A 13,807-nucleotide genomic window follows, 5' to 3' on the forward strand; every position below is an offset into this window, starting at 1 on the left:
TTCATCTGAAAAGTTCATATTAAGAACCCAAGAAACTGAGTTACCTTCCCTCCAAAAAACACTTAATAATGTTTTAAGGCTGTTTACAATTTTGTGTTGGGCCTCTTTTATATCTCTCCTCAGCTGCATGTGGCATGCTGGCCATAGGTTGAAGAAGTCTGGACTTGAGCTTGTCTGACAATAATACTGGATAATGAATTGTATTAAAATTCAAATACCAGCTCAGATGAAGCAGTTGTTTAATTTCAGTACACCAGAGGGAACATCCTCAGGACAGTGTTAGTTGAGATATAAGTTAACAGATAGCCATGTTTAGTTTGCAAAGCAGGCAAGAACTAATTTTCTCTGTATCCTTTGTGTCTCCGTGTCCTATTTGTAGTCTCCAAATGCAAAAATAACTCAGTGTGTATCTTTTCAGATGGTATATATGAAATTTTAAAGAAAATGCGAGATTACTTACTTCAGTTCACTTAGAGACAGGACTCCAGCGAAGGTGCCATTGACTATATCTTGATTCTGTTGGAGGTGAGAACTCATTAAGAAAATAGCAAAATATCATGTTTAAACACATTCTTTGACAAGAATTTTCATTTTCAGCCATCCAAAGAATTATGCCCTAAAGAGTGAATCATAACTCCATAAAATACAGATGACCAGATTTTGGATACACAGATGATGGGCCACTCAAGAGTGAATCAATATTGGATGAGCTAATTTGGCTTTATTTATTTTTTAAAGTGTCAGAGTCAGTCAGTTCTGTATTCCTTCCATTCAAGGGTTCCTCCCAAACAGTGCTATTAAAATTCTCCTCATGGCAGGTTTCAGAGTTAAGATACATCTGCGTAAAAACAGAAGTTTGACAGGACCATGGCTGTATTTCTAGCACTCAGATCACGGACTGGCATGTAGTAGGCATTTGGGAGACAGTCAATGAATGAGAATCAGGTTTGGTCTAGACCCTCTGGGTGCCCGGAAGGTGGAGATCAGTGTATTTGAATTCCCCAAGTGTGACAAACAACCACATCTGGAAGATTCTTACTAAACTCAATAAACATATTTGTTGTTGTTGTTCTTAGGAATTTCTAAAACAATTTGATACGTTTAACTCGTAATAGGACTGCACAATATTACCATTCTTACTCAGCAACAAACCCAGTAAAAACTAAAATAGTACTATTAGAATAATAACATGAATACTAAGAATTCAAGCCCTTAAGTACACAGCTAGAAAACTGAGGAGACATATTTTACTTAAATTTGTTCATAAATCAAATATACCAAGTATCACAAATTATCTGAATCTTTAGATATATGAAAATTTACTTTGAAAGACTGCAGTTAAAGAAAATCTTGAAAGCCTACCTGGGTAACATTGTGGTCATCATCATGTTGAAACACTATCTCGCCTCTAAAAAACACTAAAAATAAATTTTCAGAAAGAAATTTGAGACTTGTGTTCTTACAGTTTGAGGATTAATATAAAACATTACAAGGTTATTAAATTATTTTATAAACAGTTTAACCATATCCTTTGTTTTGAGTCCTGCTCCTCTATCGATGGCTGGTCATTGCTTGTCAATAGAGGTTTCAGAAGATAGGAGCTACAACTTTGATGGAGGAATTCAGTAAGAGAGAATGCCACCCGCTGCCCAAGATGTGTTCATTTCTTCCAGCTGAAACATTTTCACTTAGGATAACTTGGGACTAACGTTCCAATGTGACCTTTCAAATAACATCTTTTAGAGTTGGAGTTACAGTGGCATAGATATGAGAGAGAGAGAGAGAGAGAGAGAGAGAGAGAGAGAGAGAGAGACAGAGACAGAGAGAGAGAGAGAGAGAGAGAGAGAGAGAGAGAGAGAGAGAGAGGTGTTCCTTAGCAGCTAAGCAGCAGCCTTAAGGAAGTCAATTCTTCATCAGTTTTTAAATTTGATTTTTGAGAATTTCATATATACTAGTATTTCATTTACACCATTTACATCCTCCTCTCCTTCTAAATCTCTATCTGATCTTATATTCGTGGCCTCTTATTCTCTGTTACTGTTACACATACACACACACACACACACACACACACATACACACACACATACACACACATGAATTTAGAAATATCGTCTGCTGAATTCATTTAATACATTTAAAAGTTTATATTGACACAGAAATTTCAAATAATATAATTCATAATTATTAAAAACAAAGACACTTCAAATCAGTATAAAATTATACACTTTAAAAACATATTAAGGAGGTTAGAGAGATGGCTCAGTGATTAACAGCACTGGGCCCTTCCTCCAGATGACCCGAGTTCAATTTCCAGCAACCGGATGGTGGCTCACAACCATCTGTGATGGGATATAATGTCCTCTTCTGGTGTGTATGAAGATAAAGCATATGTTTGTGTGTGTGTGTGTGTGTGTGTGTGTGTGTGTGTATACATATATGTTGTTTTAAAAATCAAACTTTTGAAAGCTTGTTTAGAGTCTCCTTCCCCACCTCTGTGTGTGTGTGTGTGTGTGTGTGTGTGAGAGAGAGAGAGAGAGAGAGAGAGAGAGAGAGAATTTGTCTCGCTCACGTTCTTGTTGAGTGCGTTATGAGTTTTATAAGTGTAGAGGGAACACAAAAGTTCTGGTTGCATGGAACAATGAAAAAGCTACCACCTTTTGACTCTCAACCTAATTCGTCCTGGCCAGAAAGTACTCAGCTTATTCATAGATCTTTAATGGACCCAGACTGGAAACCTGAAAGAAGCAGAGGTTTCTAGTTTTTGGCAGGATGTCGTGGGATTTCTGGTGCCAGAAGAGTGGGTTCCCTGATGAAGTTGTTTTTACCAGTCACTACGACAAATGGTCAATTCAGTCACTTAATTAGGGAAGACATTACTCCAACCAGCTTCCTGGCATCTGTTATTCAAAATGACCATTTTAAAACACATTTTGATTTTCAGTTATCAAATATGATTTAGACAAAACAGAACTAGACATTAGTCACAGCCCAATACATAGGTGATGCCACCAAATAATGATATTATAAGTATAAAGTAAAGAGAATGATAAGAGAGGGTAGAGGGAAAGAGGAAAAAGTAAGAGAAAGATATACAAATATGTGAAAATAAAATGTATACTTTTTGTGGTGGTAGGGACTGAACCCATAGACTCGTACAGATTAGGCAAATGCACCACCATTGAGCTACACCCTTAGCCCATTAAAAAAAACAACAACAAGCTAACAGTTCCCTCATATAGTGTTCCTGGAACACATCAGCAGAAAATCCACATGAGCAACTCTCATACTCACATAGTAGGATGTATTTGCAAAATATTAATTTTTTAGATTTGATTATTAATTGTGTGCATATGCATGTGGTGTGTGCATGTGAGTATAGTATCTACGGAGACCAAAAGAGGGTGTAGGACTCCCCCGAAACTGCAGTTATAAGTAGTTGTAAATTGTCCCACAGTTGCTAGGAACCAAACTTCAGTCCTCGGCAAGAGCAATATTTTCTCTTAAACCTGGAGATAGCTCTCCATTCCTGAAGTATTTAAATAGGAAATTTTCTTCTTTGTTAATCTACCCAATTGTATATTTACTTGGACTGTTATCTATATTTTTCAGATAAAGTATAACATAAATAGGAACAAAACATCAAAGGTAAAGATTCTTCTATTGATTATTACTGGAATTGATAGCAAGACTTTATGTAATAAAATACATTATTGTTTTCCTCTTCTCTCTACCCATGATCTCCAATCCAGTTCTGACCTGCCACAGCATATTTTTCTGTTTTTCACATTTGCTTTCATTGGTCTTAATAAGGAAGAAAGCCCAGAGAGCCAAATCAATGGGAGTAAAGAGGCTGTTTCATGCCTCTGGCCCATGGCAGAAGGAAAACTATTCCTATTTCAAAAATAGCATGTTCCCAAGAGATTTCCATCTCAATTTTTAAAACACTGTGAACAGTGTTAGAGATGGCAAAACATTACAGACAGTAATGGAATCAGCATTTAATTAAACTAGGTATGTATGAAACATTCTAAAAGTCTGGTTTGTTTTACTCTTAGCAAAAGACAATACTTTGTTTTTGAGTCATAATACATATGAAAAAGCTTGAGGGATTTACTTATAAGAAATAACGTCCAATAATCAATAATAATTTTATTATTAACTTTATTCATGGATTAATTATTTTTTTAACTAGATTTATGTATTAATAATATCACAATTTGCAAGATGCCAATACAGTGATTTAAGAACCAATTGATAATGATAAAAGCTTTATCTCAAGATTTCTAACCTTATAAGAATTTAGCTATTTGTGGCTAGTAAATACCACACAGGTCCATGTCTGAGGCCATCTTCATTCACCCTTCCTTCTCCTCCTCCTGCTTCCTCTGTCTGTCTCCCCAACTCCTAGCTCTGCCTTCCCTTTCCTGTCCAATCACAGGCTTTCTACTGCCCCAATATGATTGGACAGGAAATATCCAGCGACATTTCACCCTTTCTGTCTAATTAAAAAAAAAAAAAGACTTTCTGTCAAAATATAAATAGAGCACAACTATTACCATTTTGAAAATTATAAGATATAAGATAGACCTAAAATCTAGTCCAACATTTTTGTCTATAAATTTGAACAGTCCTCTATCCTAAAAGACTATAGTTCTGTACCTGACTTATGTCCTGGCTTTAGGTCGGATGTCATCTGAAGACTATCATAACAGAGTAAAAAGCTTGGGTTGCATAGGAGATTATGTAATTTTCCAACCCCATCAGAACTCCAAAAATGACTAATAATACCTGAAAATATAGGAAGTCTCACACAGCTTCTAGAACTTAGCCAATTTGTAGAGACAGCTGCCTACCTAAACAGCCCCAGTAAGTCAGGAAGTTGAAGCATCATTCTTCAGCCTTTAGGCCTAGAATATTCTGTTCTTTGAAAAACAGGGATTATTAAGGACTAGCCTATTCTGTCTCAGCAGAACTAAGTTGTCCTAACCTGTAACGTGTGTCCTCTCAAGGACAGTACAGGTCTGCAGGAGAGATTGGCACTTTCTACCCAGTGGCCACCTAGCCACAACATACAGCTTCACCTGGGGGTAGAGATGCTCAGCTGCTTCTCTGAGTCCATGAATGGGGAACTGTTAGGAGCAGATATGCCTCAGCAACAAGTGAATAAATAACATTAAATGTCACATTCTGTGGAATTCTGACATTTTTGAAAACCAACTATCTTTGTAAAGTAATCTGGACTATTGTCCGTTAACTACTCTCAGCTGTTTCTGATTAAAATCTTGAAAACACCCTAACAATAAACTCAGAGCCATGACTTTTCTATTTGGCCATAAACTTACAGGTTTAAATATCTCAGATCTGTTTATAATAACAGCAAAGAAAGACTGGGTCTAAGCCCCGTGGCTCAGGAAGGTAGCTAACCACCCATCAGCACAGAGAATACAATCAGCACAGGTGAGACCTGCCGTGCACCTCATGAATTAATTCTAAGGCTTCTAGAATTAGTGTGGATTTAATGCTCAAGTGAAAATCCTTGTGGAAGCTTATCTATCTTCTCTGATTAGAAAATGGAAAGGTAATTTCAGTCAGGTCTAAAATTTGCTTTTGTTTTTTATTAGGGACTTCGTAGTAGCCTGGTTTTATGAAGAGGGGACAGATCAGAAAGCCATGTACAGACACAACAGGAGAAAAATCACTTCTTTCTGTGGAGCAAACTTATCTGGAAATGTGTAGTTGTGTAATGCACATTAGAACTAACCTGAGTCACTGCAAATAGATGACAAATTGTAGATATTTCTCTGGGATTTGACTCCTGAAAGAAAAGAAACCCAGCTGGTTAAACATGATAATAACTGTGTGTGTGTGTGTGTGTGTGTGTGTATATATATATATATATATATATATATATATTGCACTGTCAAGAAAATTTGCAAATGAACGCAGCAAATGTAAACCAACAATATTAAATAGCTGAACAGAATTGGCTGGATAAATTGCACAAAGAATAAAGGAATACTTAGACGAGCAGCTATGGGACTCTTTGCCATATCACTGTCTAACCTTCAATTCTTCTCTGAAATTTCTTTGTTCACTTCCTAATTAATCCTGCTCCTGTCTTATATAGAGAACAATGGAAACGAATTATGTATGGAGAATTTAAGTGGTCTAGTTCTGACTCATAGACTAGCCTTTCCTTCCAAAGTAGGAAAATCTTAGAAGACGCTAACGTTAGTCTAAACTCACATAGTGTACTCAACAAATGCACATTCAAAATAATAGTAATGTCATGATTTCACTCCATAAATAAACATTACAAAATTCAAGCATATTTGCTGAGTACTCACTATAATTTCTGGGTCTTGAGCTGTCCCACATACAGGCCCTAATCTTAAAGAGCTTACACTCTGGTGGGCGATACCAGTCAGGAAATAAAAGGGTTGTGTGATGGTGCTTACAATCTAGTGGCTGATACTAGCAAAGAAATAAAAAGGTTCAGTGATGGACGGGACATCAGGCCATACAAACACACAAAGGCGGAACAAATGAATGGGAGATTAATCCCTATTAAGGAAAAGAAAATTTTAATGCAGCTCAACCTGAGAAACAGTTTCTCCTTTGTGAAAGAAGTGCATCTGTTTTTATTTGAAAAAAGTTCAAAGTTCCATTTAGTTGTTGCTGTGTAAGAAATCCATAGAAAACAGGAGGGTGGGATAGGCTGATGAGGTACTATGTAAACTAATGAAGGGAAAAGATCATTCAGAACATTATTATATTATGCAACATTTAGTCTCCTTGATATGTTGTCTTTGTCAGAATTATATATGCGATGTCCAAAAGGCAAGCCTATGTCCATTGGATATTATGAGGAACAACCTGTGAGAAATTTGTTTGGATGTAAAAGAAAATTATAATTTGACTTGGGTGCACATGATCTGGTTTCTGCTAGAATGATTTACTGGCATGTGAGTGTCATATGTCAGCTAAATTTAGATTCTGTGAACAAACTGAATTTTACACTATGCAAAATAGCATGCCTCTATAATATGCAGAGATGATATGTAGTAAGGCTTACAGCGGCCTTTAAATCACTGCTCTCTTGCTTGCTAAGCTTGCTATTCTCCTCTACATTCCACGTGCACTTGCATTTCCAGGGAAGTGTATCTTTTGCTGCTCTTTTACAATGAGAATTTTCTTTCCCATTTCTAGGACTATTATCTATAATTCCCACCCCTCCCTGAGTACATGACCACAGACAATTCTTTATATCCTGACTGACAACAACTTCAGCTGAGAGTGATAATATTTTAGGTTTTGTGAGATAGGTGTTTTCTGCTGCAACAACTCAATTTTATGTAGCAGAAAAGTAGCCACAGAAAATAAATTTAAACAAATAGACAGGGCAGTGTTTCAATAAATTCTATTTACAGAAACAGGCAGTAAACCAGATTTTCCTATTGAAATCAATGAAAAACATGATTGTTAGACATGTCTTGTGGGCCAGGGCTCGCACTAGGCACTTAAAAATACATCACCTCTTCATTTTAAAAAGGTTTGACTCTTTAGTTCTTTTGTTAATTACATTCTTACCCATTACTATCAGCCCTGTGTTGTCCATGTATCTTATTAATCATGTTAGAAATATCTGTGGATATGAGGGTGTAGTTTTGGTGATAGGGTGCACACTTCACATGTGACAGGGCCTGTGTTCAATTCTCAGCACCTAAACAAACAAACTAGTAGAATCCTCCTGCAGGCACGCATGTCATGTTTATCCTGTCTCCCCTTAGACTAAAAGATTCTTAAGGGCAGGCACAGGCTGATTACTATTACACAGACCAAAACACCTAGTACAGTTTCAGGTAGCCAATAAATATATATCTATTCATTAAGAACAGATTTTTATTTTTAAAAGTAGGAAAAGAAGACAAAGAAATCATAAACACCAGCCATTTCTTTAGATTTACTTTAGTTATAAAAAGAAAGTCTTGATATTGATAATAAGTCATACCTGGTGCATTGAAGGTTTTTACTATAGTGATTTTAGATTTTTCTGCAAAGAAGCAATTTAAATATTAGAGCAGAATTTGTTGCTTAAAAAACAATTTGCCATGAGTATTGTTTTTTTTTTCAGTGAAGTGCTAAGAAAAGCACACTGTTGAGATCTTGAAGATACCATTGGTCATCTTAGCAGCAGAATGAATGGGACTCTCATTCACAGAACATGCAGCATTGGCCCAGGGTGGGTCCGAGAATTGGAGTCACATGTTTACCCAGTTAGATCACACCCATTACACATCCCTCTGCTTGTGTAATTCTACTTCAGTTTCCAGACACTACCGGTAGACCCATAAATATGAATTTACAATGCAGGTGGGTAGAACTCAGTTATAAACAGTGCCTTCAGATGACAGGTTATAAAGAACACGTGATTCAGATGGAAAGTCAGTGTGAATCAAGGCCTACTGAATTAAAAATATTGCTACTATAATTTACAATCAAGAATCCTGCTTTCTTCTTTAAGGTTAATAAGATACTCTCCTCATTGTACTGGGAGATAAAATTGGTCTGAGAGAAGTCAAGACCAGCCAACAACTGTTGCATAACAATTTCACAGTAGAACCACAACTACTTAAGTTAGAGATTCATGGGCAAGTATTAATGTGCTCTAAAAAGGCAAGCCTTAGGAATATCTTCCCAAAGACATTCGGAGACAAAGTCCCAGGCTCATGCCCCAGATGATGGAGAATCTGGTTCAAAAAGCCTTGTATAAGAAGGGTTGCCAATTATAAGAGGCTGCATTCAGGGTACAAATTTGCAGAAAAATACTGTCTCTTTACAACAGATAGGCAAATTTGAAGGAAAGACTAAGTTCAGAGCTCGGAGATACACTGAAGAATAACAGTATTATACAATTTCAGAAACCTTTGTATGCGTGTTACTGATGAGCTCACTTGGGTGTGTGATTCATGAACAATGGTTGGTGGTAATTTTTGAGGTGGATACCGTTTTGTGCTGTCATTAATAATCCTTTATACATTATTTTGTTTGCCTCGCTATTTTTCTCTCCATAGCAAGTGAAACACAGCTGTAAAATGAGCTTGTATTTTGGTAGCTAAATTTATGAAAATACTCAACTTTACTAATAATCAAAAATGAAATAACCTAAGGAAAAAAACAAGATTTAATAATATATAATTAGACTCAGCAAAATTACAGTAAGCAACAAGGCCATTCTCATCCACTACTGGCAAAATGTTGTAGGGTACAATTTTTCTAGAAGGTAAATAGGCAATAGTTCTCAGAGGCCTTAAAATATTTGTACTGCTGACCCATTATGTCCAATTCTTGGAATAATTCATATAAAATCAGTGATGAATGCAAAGATAGTGCCATCAAGAAGTCACTGCAATAACTTCTATTAAAAATATAAACAACTTTAATGTTTAACATATGGCACACAATGGAATATCAAGTCATTAATAGCAAGAGCAATGGGGGATGCTTACAATTTAATATTAAATTAAAAGAGAAGCATAAAATCTGTGTAAATTATGACTATTTTGCAAAAAACTATATACATGTATGTGTATATGTATATATATACATATATATGATTACAAATGAAATTGTACCAAATTACTACTAATAATAGTTTTAGTAAAGTAATAGTAAAGAAGATTAAATTTTCTTTTTCATATGTCCCTATATTCTTCATTTTATGAACTAATCTGTATTGCTATAATATTCAAACATAACAAATGTTATCTTTAACTAGAGTGCCATGGCTGTAATAGGAAGTTTAGGAGTGTAGTGACAATGGAATGATAGTTCAATGACAGAGTCAAAGAGCAGCAAAGGTTGAACACCTATGGAAACAAAGGAACAACAGAAACTTGTGCCTCTGCTAATCCATTAGACCCTACCTATGAAAAAAAAAAACTCAAGAATCCACAGAAGACAAGCTATGGCATTTAGAAATAACTGAAAATTACCTGTTTTGTTTAAAGTCGACAATACTTCTGAAGCAGCATCTGAAATAATAACAAGAGTGTAATGACTGGTTTAGTTAAAAAATGTGACTCTTCCAAGCTTCCTTAAACACTTCAATTTCCCCTAAATCTAGAATTTAGAGTTTTGCAAAAGCTAACTGGTACTAGCCAAGGCACCATCCCATTCTCTTTTTTCAGCCCCAAAATGAACTTGAGTACACATTCATTCTATCAGAATGTGATTTTCTGAATGTCTATAATGTGTGAAACATGTAACACCAATATTTATTAGACATAACATTTATGTTATTTAATATTTTGTCCCATTGCAGAAAGGGGGATGGAAAGATTGAAAGAGTCAGGTAATGAGGAAGACAGGAGTAAACCAGTATATTCTGACATGACAGGACTCCTGCTCTCAGGAACTCACAACAGCTGTGGTTGCCTGCACAAGATCTGCCCAGTTAACATTCTAGCATGAAGGGAGAAGGGGTTGGTGAGCTCCTCCTACCCCAAGCCAAGGAGCCATGGACAGCTGATGCTTCTGGGGTGGAGAGAGTCAACATTTGTTAAAGGCTGGCCACCCTTCAGCTGATGTCTCCACCCTCAAGAGTATAATTGGTGGTACAAATTGGAATTGGCAGGTTATTAACTGATTTTTAAAAAAGGACACGAAGTTGGGGGTGGGTAGAGGGGTAAAGGTGGACCTGGAAGGAGCTAGCAATAAGAGTGGAGGGTGACTCTGAACAAAAACATTGTATGAAATTCTCCCAAAATTCATAAAAATGGCCAGGCAGAGGTGGTGCTCGCTTTTAACCCCAGCACTAGGGAGGCAGAGGCAGATGGATCTCTGTGAGTTTGAGGCCAGTCTGGTCTACAAAGTGAGGTTCAGGACAGCTAAGGCTCTCCTGGTTCCACAGAGGAACCCTGTTTCAAAACAACAACAACAACAATGTTACAAAAGAAAAAAAAATGTCCTTCTCTTCCTATGCTACTGGGAAATCCTTCATGGATATGAAATTTACACGAAGAACAACTTTAGTAGCTCTGGGTGCTTGAGCAGCTTTCACATTAGTCACATTTGAAGTCAAATGATGCTAATTTAAGTTTAAAGTTCTTAAGCATTATTAATTTAGGAAATGTTTGTTTCAATCCTATTTGATATAAAATCCCATTCAAATTGATCCTACTGGTATTTCTTCAAATGAAAGAATTCTAGAATCTATTTTAGAGTTGAAATTTTAGGAAAAATGGAATAATGCACCTACAGTGTCACATGCCTGTATCTTAGCAATTGGGAGGCCAAGGTCAAACAATTGTGAGTTTCTCAAAAAAACAAGCAAACAAACATCTAAGTAAACACAATGCATTGTCATGTTTAAAATGCTCCCACATATATCCCACACAATACACAACAGAATTAAAAAAAAAATCACTGCTGCCATAGCTAAACGGAAAATAATCTCTTTCAATGTACAAAATAATTTCACACAAAAAAGACAATGGTCTTCCCATTAGACCATTTATGAATTTAATCAGCTTCGATCAGTATAAGATACATCTATGATTATTTAACTCAACCACCACCCACATGGCGGAATTTTATTTTGACCCAGAGAGTCTGAGAACTGATGAGGTTTGATTGAAATAAAATAGAAATCTGGTTCCCCTCAGAGGGGAGAGAACAGAATGTGCTGCCCCACCTTCCTCCCTGGGATATCATGAAGCTCTTTGTCCTTTTCTCTAAGCCAGGTTTCCCCCCACCATTTCATGCTATTTAAAACTGATAAAAATCACCCATAAAGAGACTGTCTTTGGACACTCTGTACCTTCAAATTTGTGCTGAATCACATTGAAGTCACTAGACATGCTTCCCACAGTTAAATAATCTCTCATGTCAAGTTTGCTGGCGAGGTGTTAGAAAACAGTGAAATGGAGTACTTTAAGGTGTGATCGAGGTTTCTAGTATTTTCTGAAATATTTATAGTGGCAGAGGGAAATTTTTCTTCTTCTTCTATGATCACAGAAACTATATCAATTAAACAGTATGGTTACTTCCAAATGTTTTAAGTTTTGGAGTATTGAACTACATGGAATCACTCAGTGTATCCAGATATAATTTAGAGATAGAAATCTTCATTGCTATGACTCATTATGCTTCCATTCTTATGAAGGGATATGAATTTTCACTTGCTTAAGAGACATTTTTACCATTGAGGCATGTGCTTTCTACCTCTTTTTTTCCCCAATGAGAGGAAGACAAAGGTATAATTAAAAGAGAACTTTAACAAATTGGACTACATCTAGGCTTAAATATTTTCAAAATCTTGCCTGGTGTACCATTGGAGTAGGGGACAAGACTGACAAGAGATGATTCAGCTGCAGAGAGAAAAAAAAGTGAATATTTTGAAACAAATATATTCCTTTAGAGCCAAGGTCTCAACATATAGCTCTGCCTTGAAATGGTTCTTTATGAAATTTTAAGAAGTCAGAACTCTTGTGACAAAATTATAAAAAATAGAAAAAGTGTCATGAGACTCATAATCATAAGGTCTACTGTACCTGTTGTGGCAATAAGTTAGGAACCACATTTGGAATAAAGTAAATAATAGTTTCACTATTTTTCCAGCCAAGAGAGATTTAGAAAACATTTAAAATCACTCATTGAACTATAGTCATGAATATATTGACACATTGACTCCATTCTGCTATAATAATGCCTGCCAACTGCCAATTCTTCCAATGGTAAATTTAAAACATATACATACTCATTCTTCATATAACCTATTCATATAATATCCATATTATATATTATGTACATATAAATTTAGAGTATAGTATATAAATTTACATATGTCATATATATCTTATACCATTCAATATTATATACCATTCAATATTATGGTATCTAACCCATTTCTTGGTAGCCCATTTAAAATATACCTGCTATTAAGACAGTCAATCAAGTTATAGATTTCTTGTAGAATGACTCCACTTATCCTAGGAAGGCATCTACTGCACACATTCCACATGTTTAAATATTTAAGAGATTTAGTGGTTTGATCTTTACCTAAACACATGAGAAATCACAAACACTTCACAACAAAAATCTTAGAGTTTTGGAGTACAGAGCTTGGTATTTCAGCTGGTATGGACAAAATCTGGGTGTGTCAAATCACTTGTCTGGCCTTTTTCAGACTGCTCATGAGCTGGCTAAATACACACACACCCTGTCTGTCCCAAATTATTGCTTTCATATTTTGTCATTTACTATATTTATTCTTTTTAAAACAATTGCCAAGATCTTTCTTAAGGAATAAGATTGGTCCTACGCAATTCAAGTCAAAGTGTGCGGCAAAATAATTGGCCACAGCCAGTTTTAAATGAATGACTATTAATTCTTTTGGATGTTAATGAATGGTGACACAATTCAAAGACAGGTCTGTGGATATAGCTGCCTTCCTCCTTTGACACTACACTGGGTCCTACCATCTGGTTTGTGCAGCCTCATGGTACCCAGAAGCCAGGTTACAACTAGAACTCCAGAAACACTGCTCTCCATTCTTTAAAAACAGGGTTTTGCAGACTTTATATAATTAAGTTTGGCAAAAGCGAAAGAAAAACGCAATAGCATGCTGAACCTTAGAAGCTCAAACGCTAGGGGGCATAGAGACATGGGCAAAAGAAGTTGTGCTCTGATGGCTTGAGGTTCAGGGTTTGAATCTTCACCCCATCTCATGCTCATGACAGTCATTTATTTATCCTATAGCAGGTACACGTGGTCTCTTAGTTCATCTTCAAATAATCCATGA

At 36.0% G+C, this 13,807-nt stretch overlaps 1 protein-coding gene across 1 annotated transcript in view; it reads right to left on the bottom strand.

Annotated features, from left to right (window-relative positions):
• Positions 1-13,807, bottom strand: part of Adgrg2 (adhesion G protein-coupled receptor G2) — a 112,536-nt gene that overhangs the window by 27,042 nt on the left and 71,687 nt on the right. The window contains exons 5-9 of the mRNA XM_052171661.1: positions 9,999-10,037; positions 8,015-8,056; positions 5,765-5,818; positions 1,363-1,418; positions 461-516 (exon numbers count right to left, since the gene is read on the bottom strand). Coding sequence (XP_052027621.1) covers positions 461-516; positions 1,363-1,418; positions 5,765-5,818; positions 8,015-8,056; positions 9,999-10,037 — 247 coding nt within the window. The remainder of the gene's footprint in view (positions 1-460; positions 517-1,362; positions 1,419-5,764; positions 5,819-8,014; positions 8,057-9,998; positions 10,038-13,807) is intronic.

Source organism: Apodemus sylvaticus, chromosome X (assembly GCF_947179515.1).
Source record: "Apodemus sylvaticus chromosome X, mApoSyl1.1, whole genome shotgun sequence".
Taxonomy (NCBI): Eukaryota; Metazoa; Chordata; class Mammalia; order Rodentia; family Muridae; genus Apodemus; species Apodemus sylvaticus.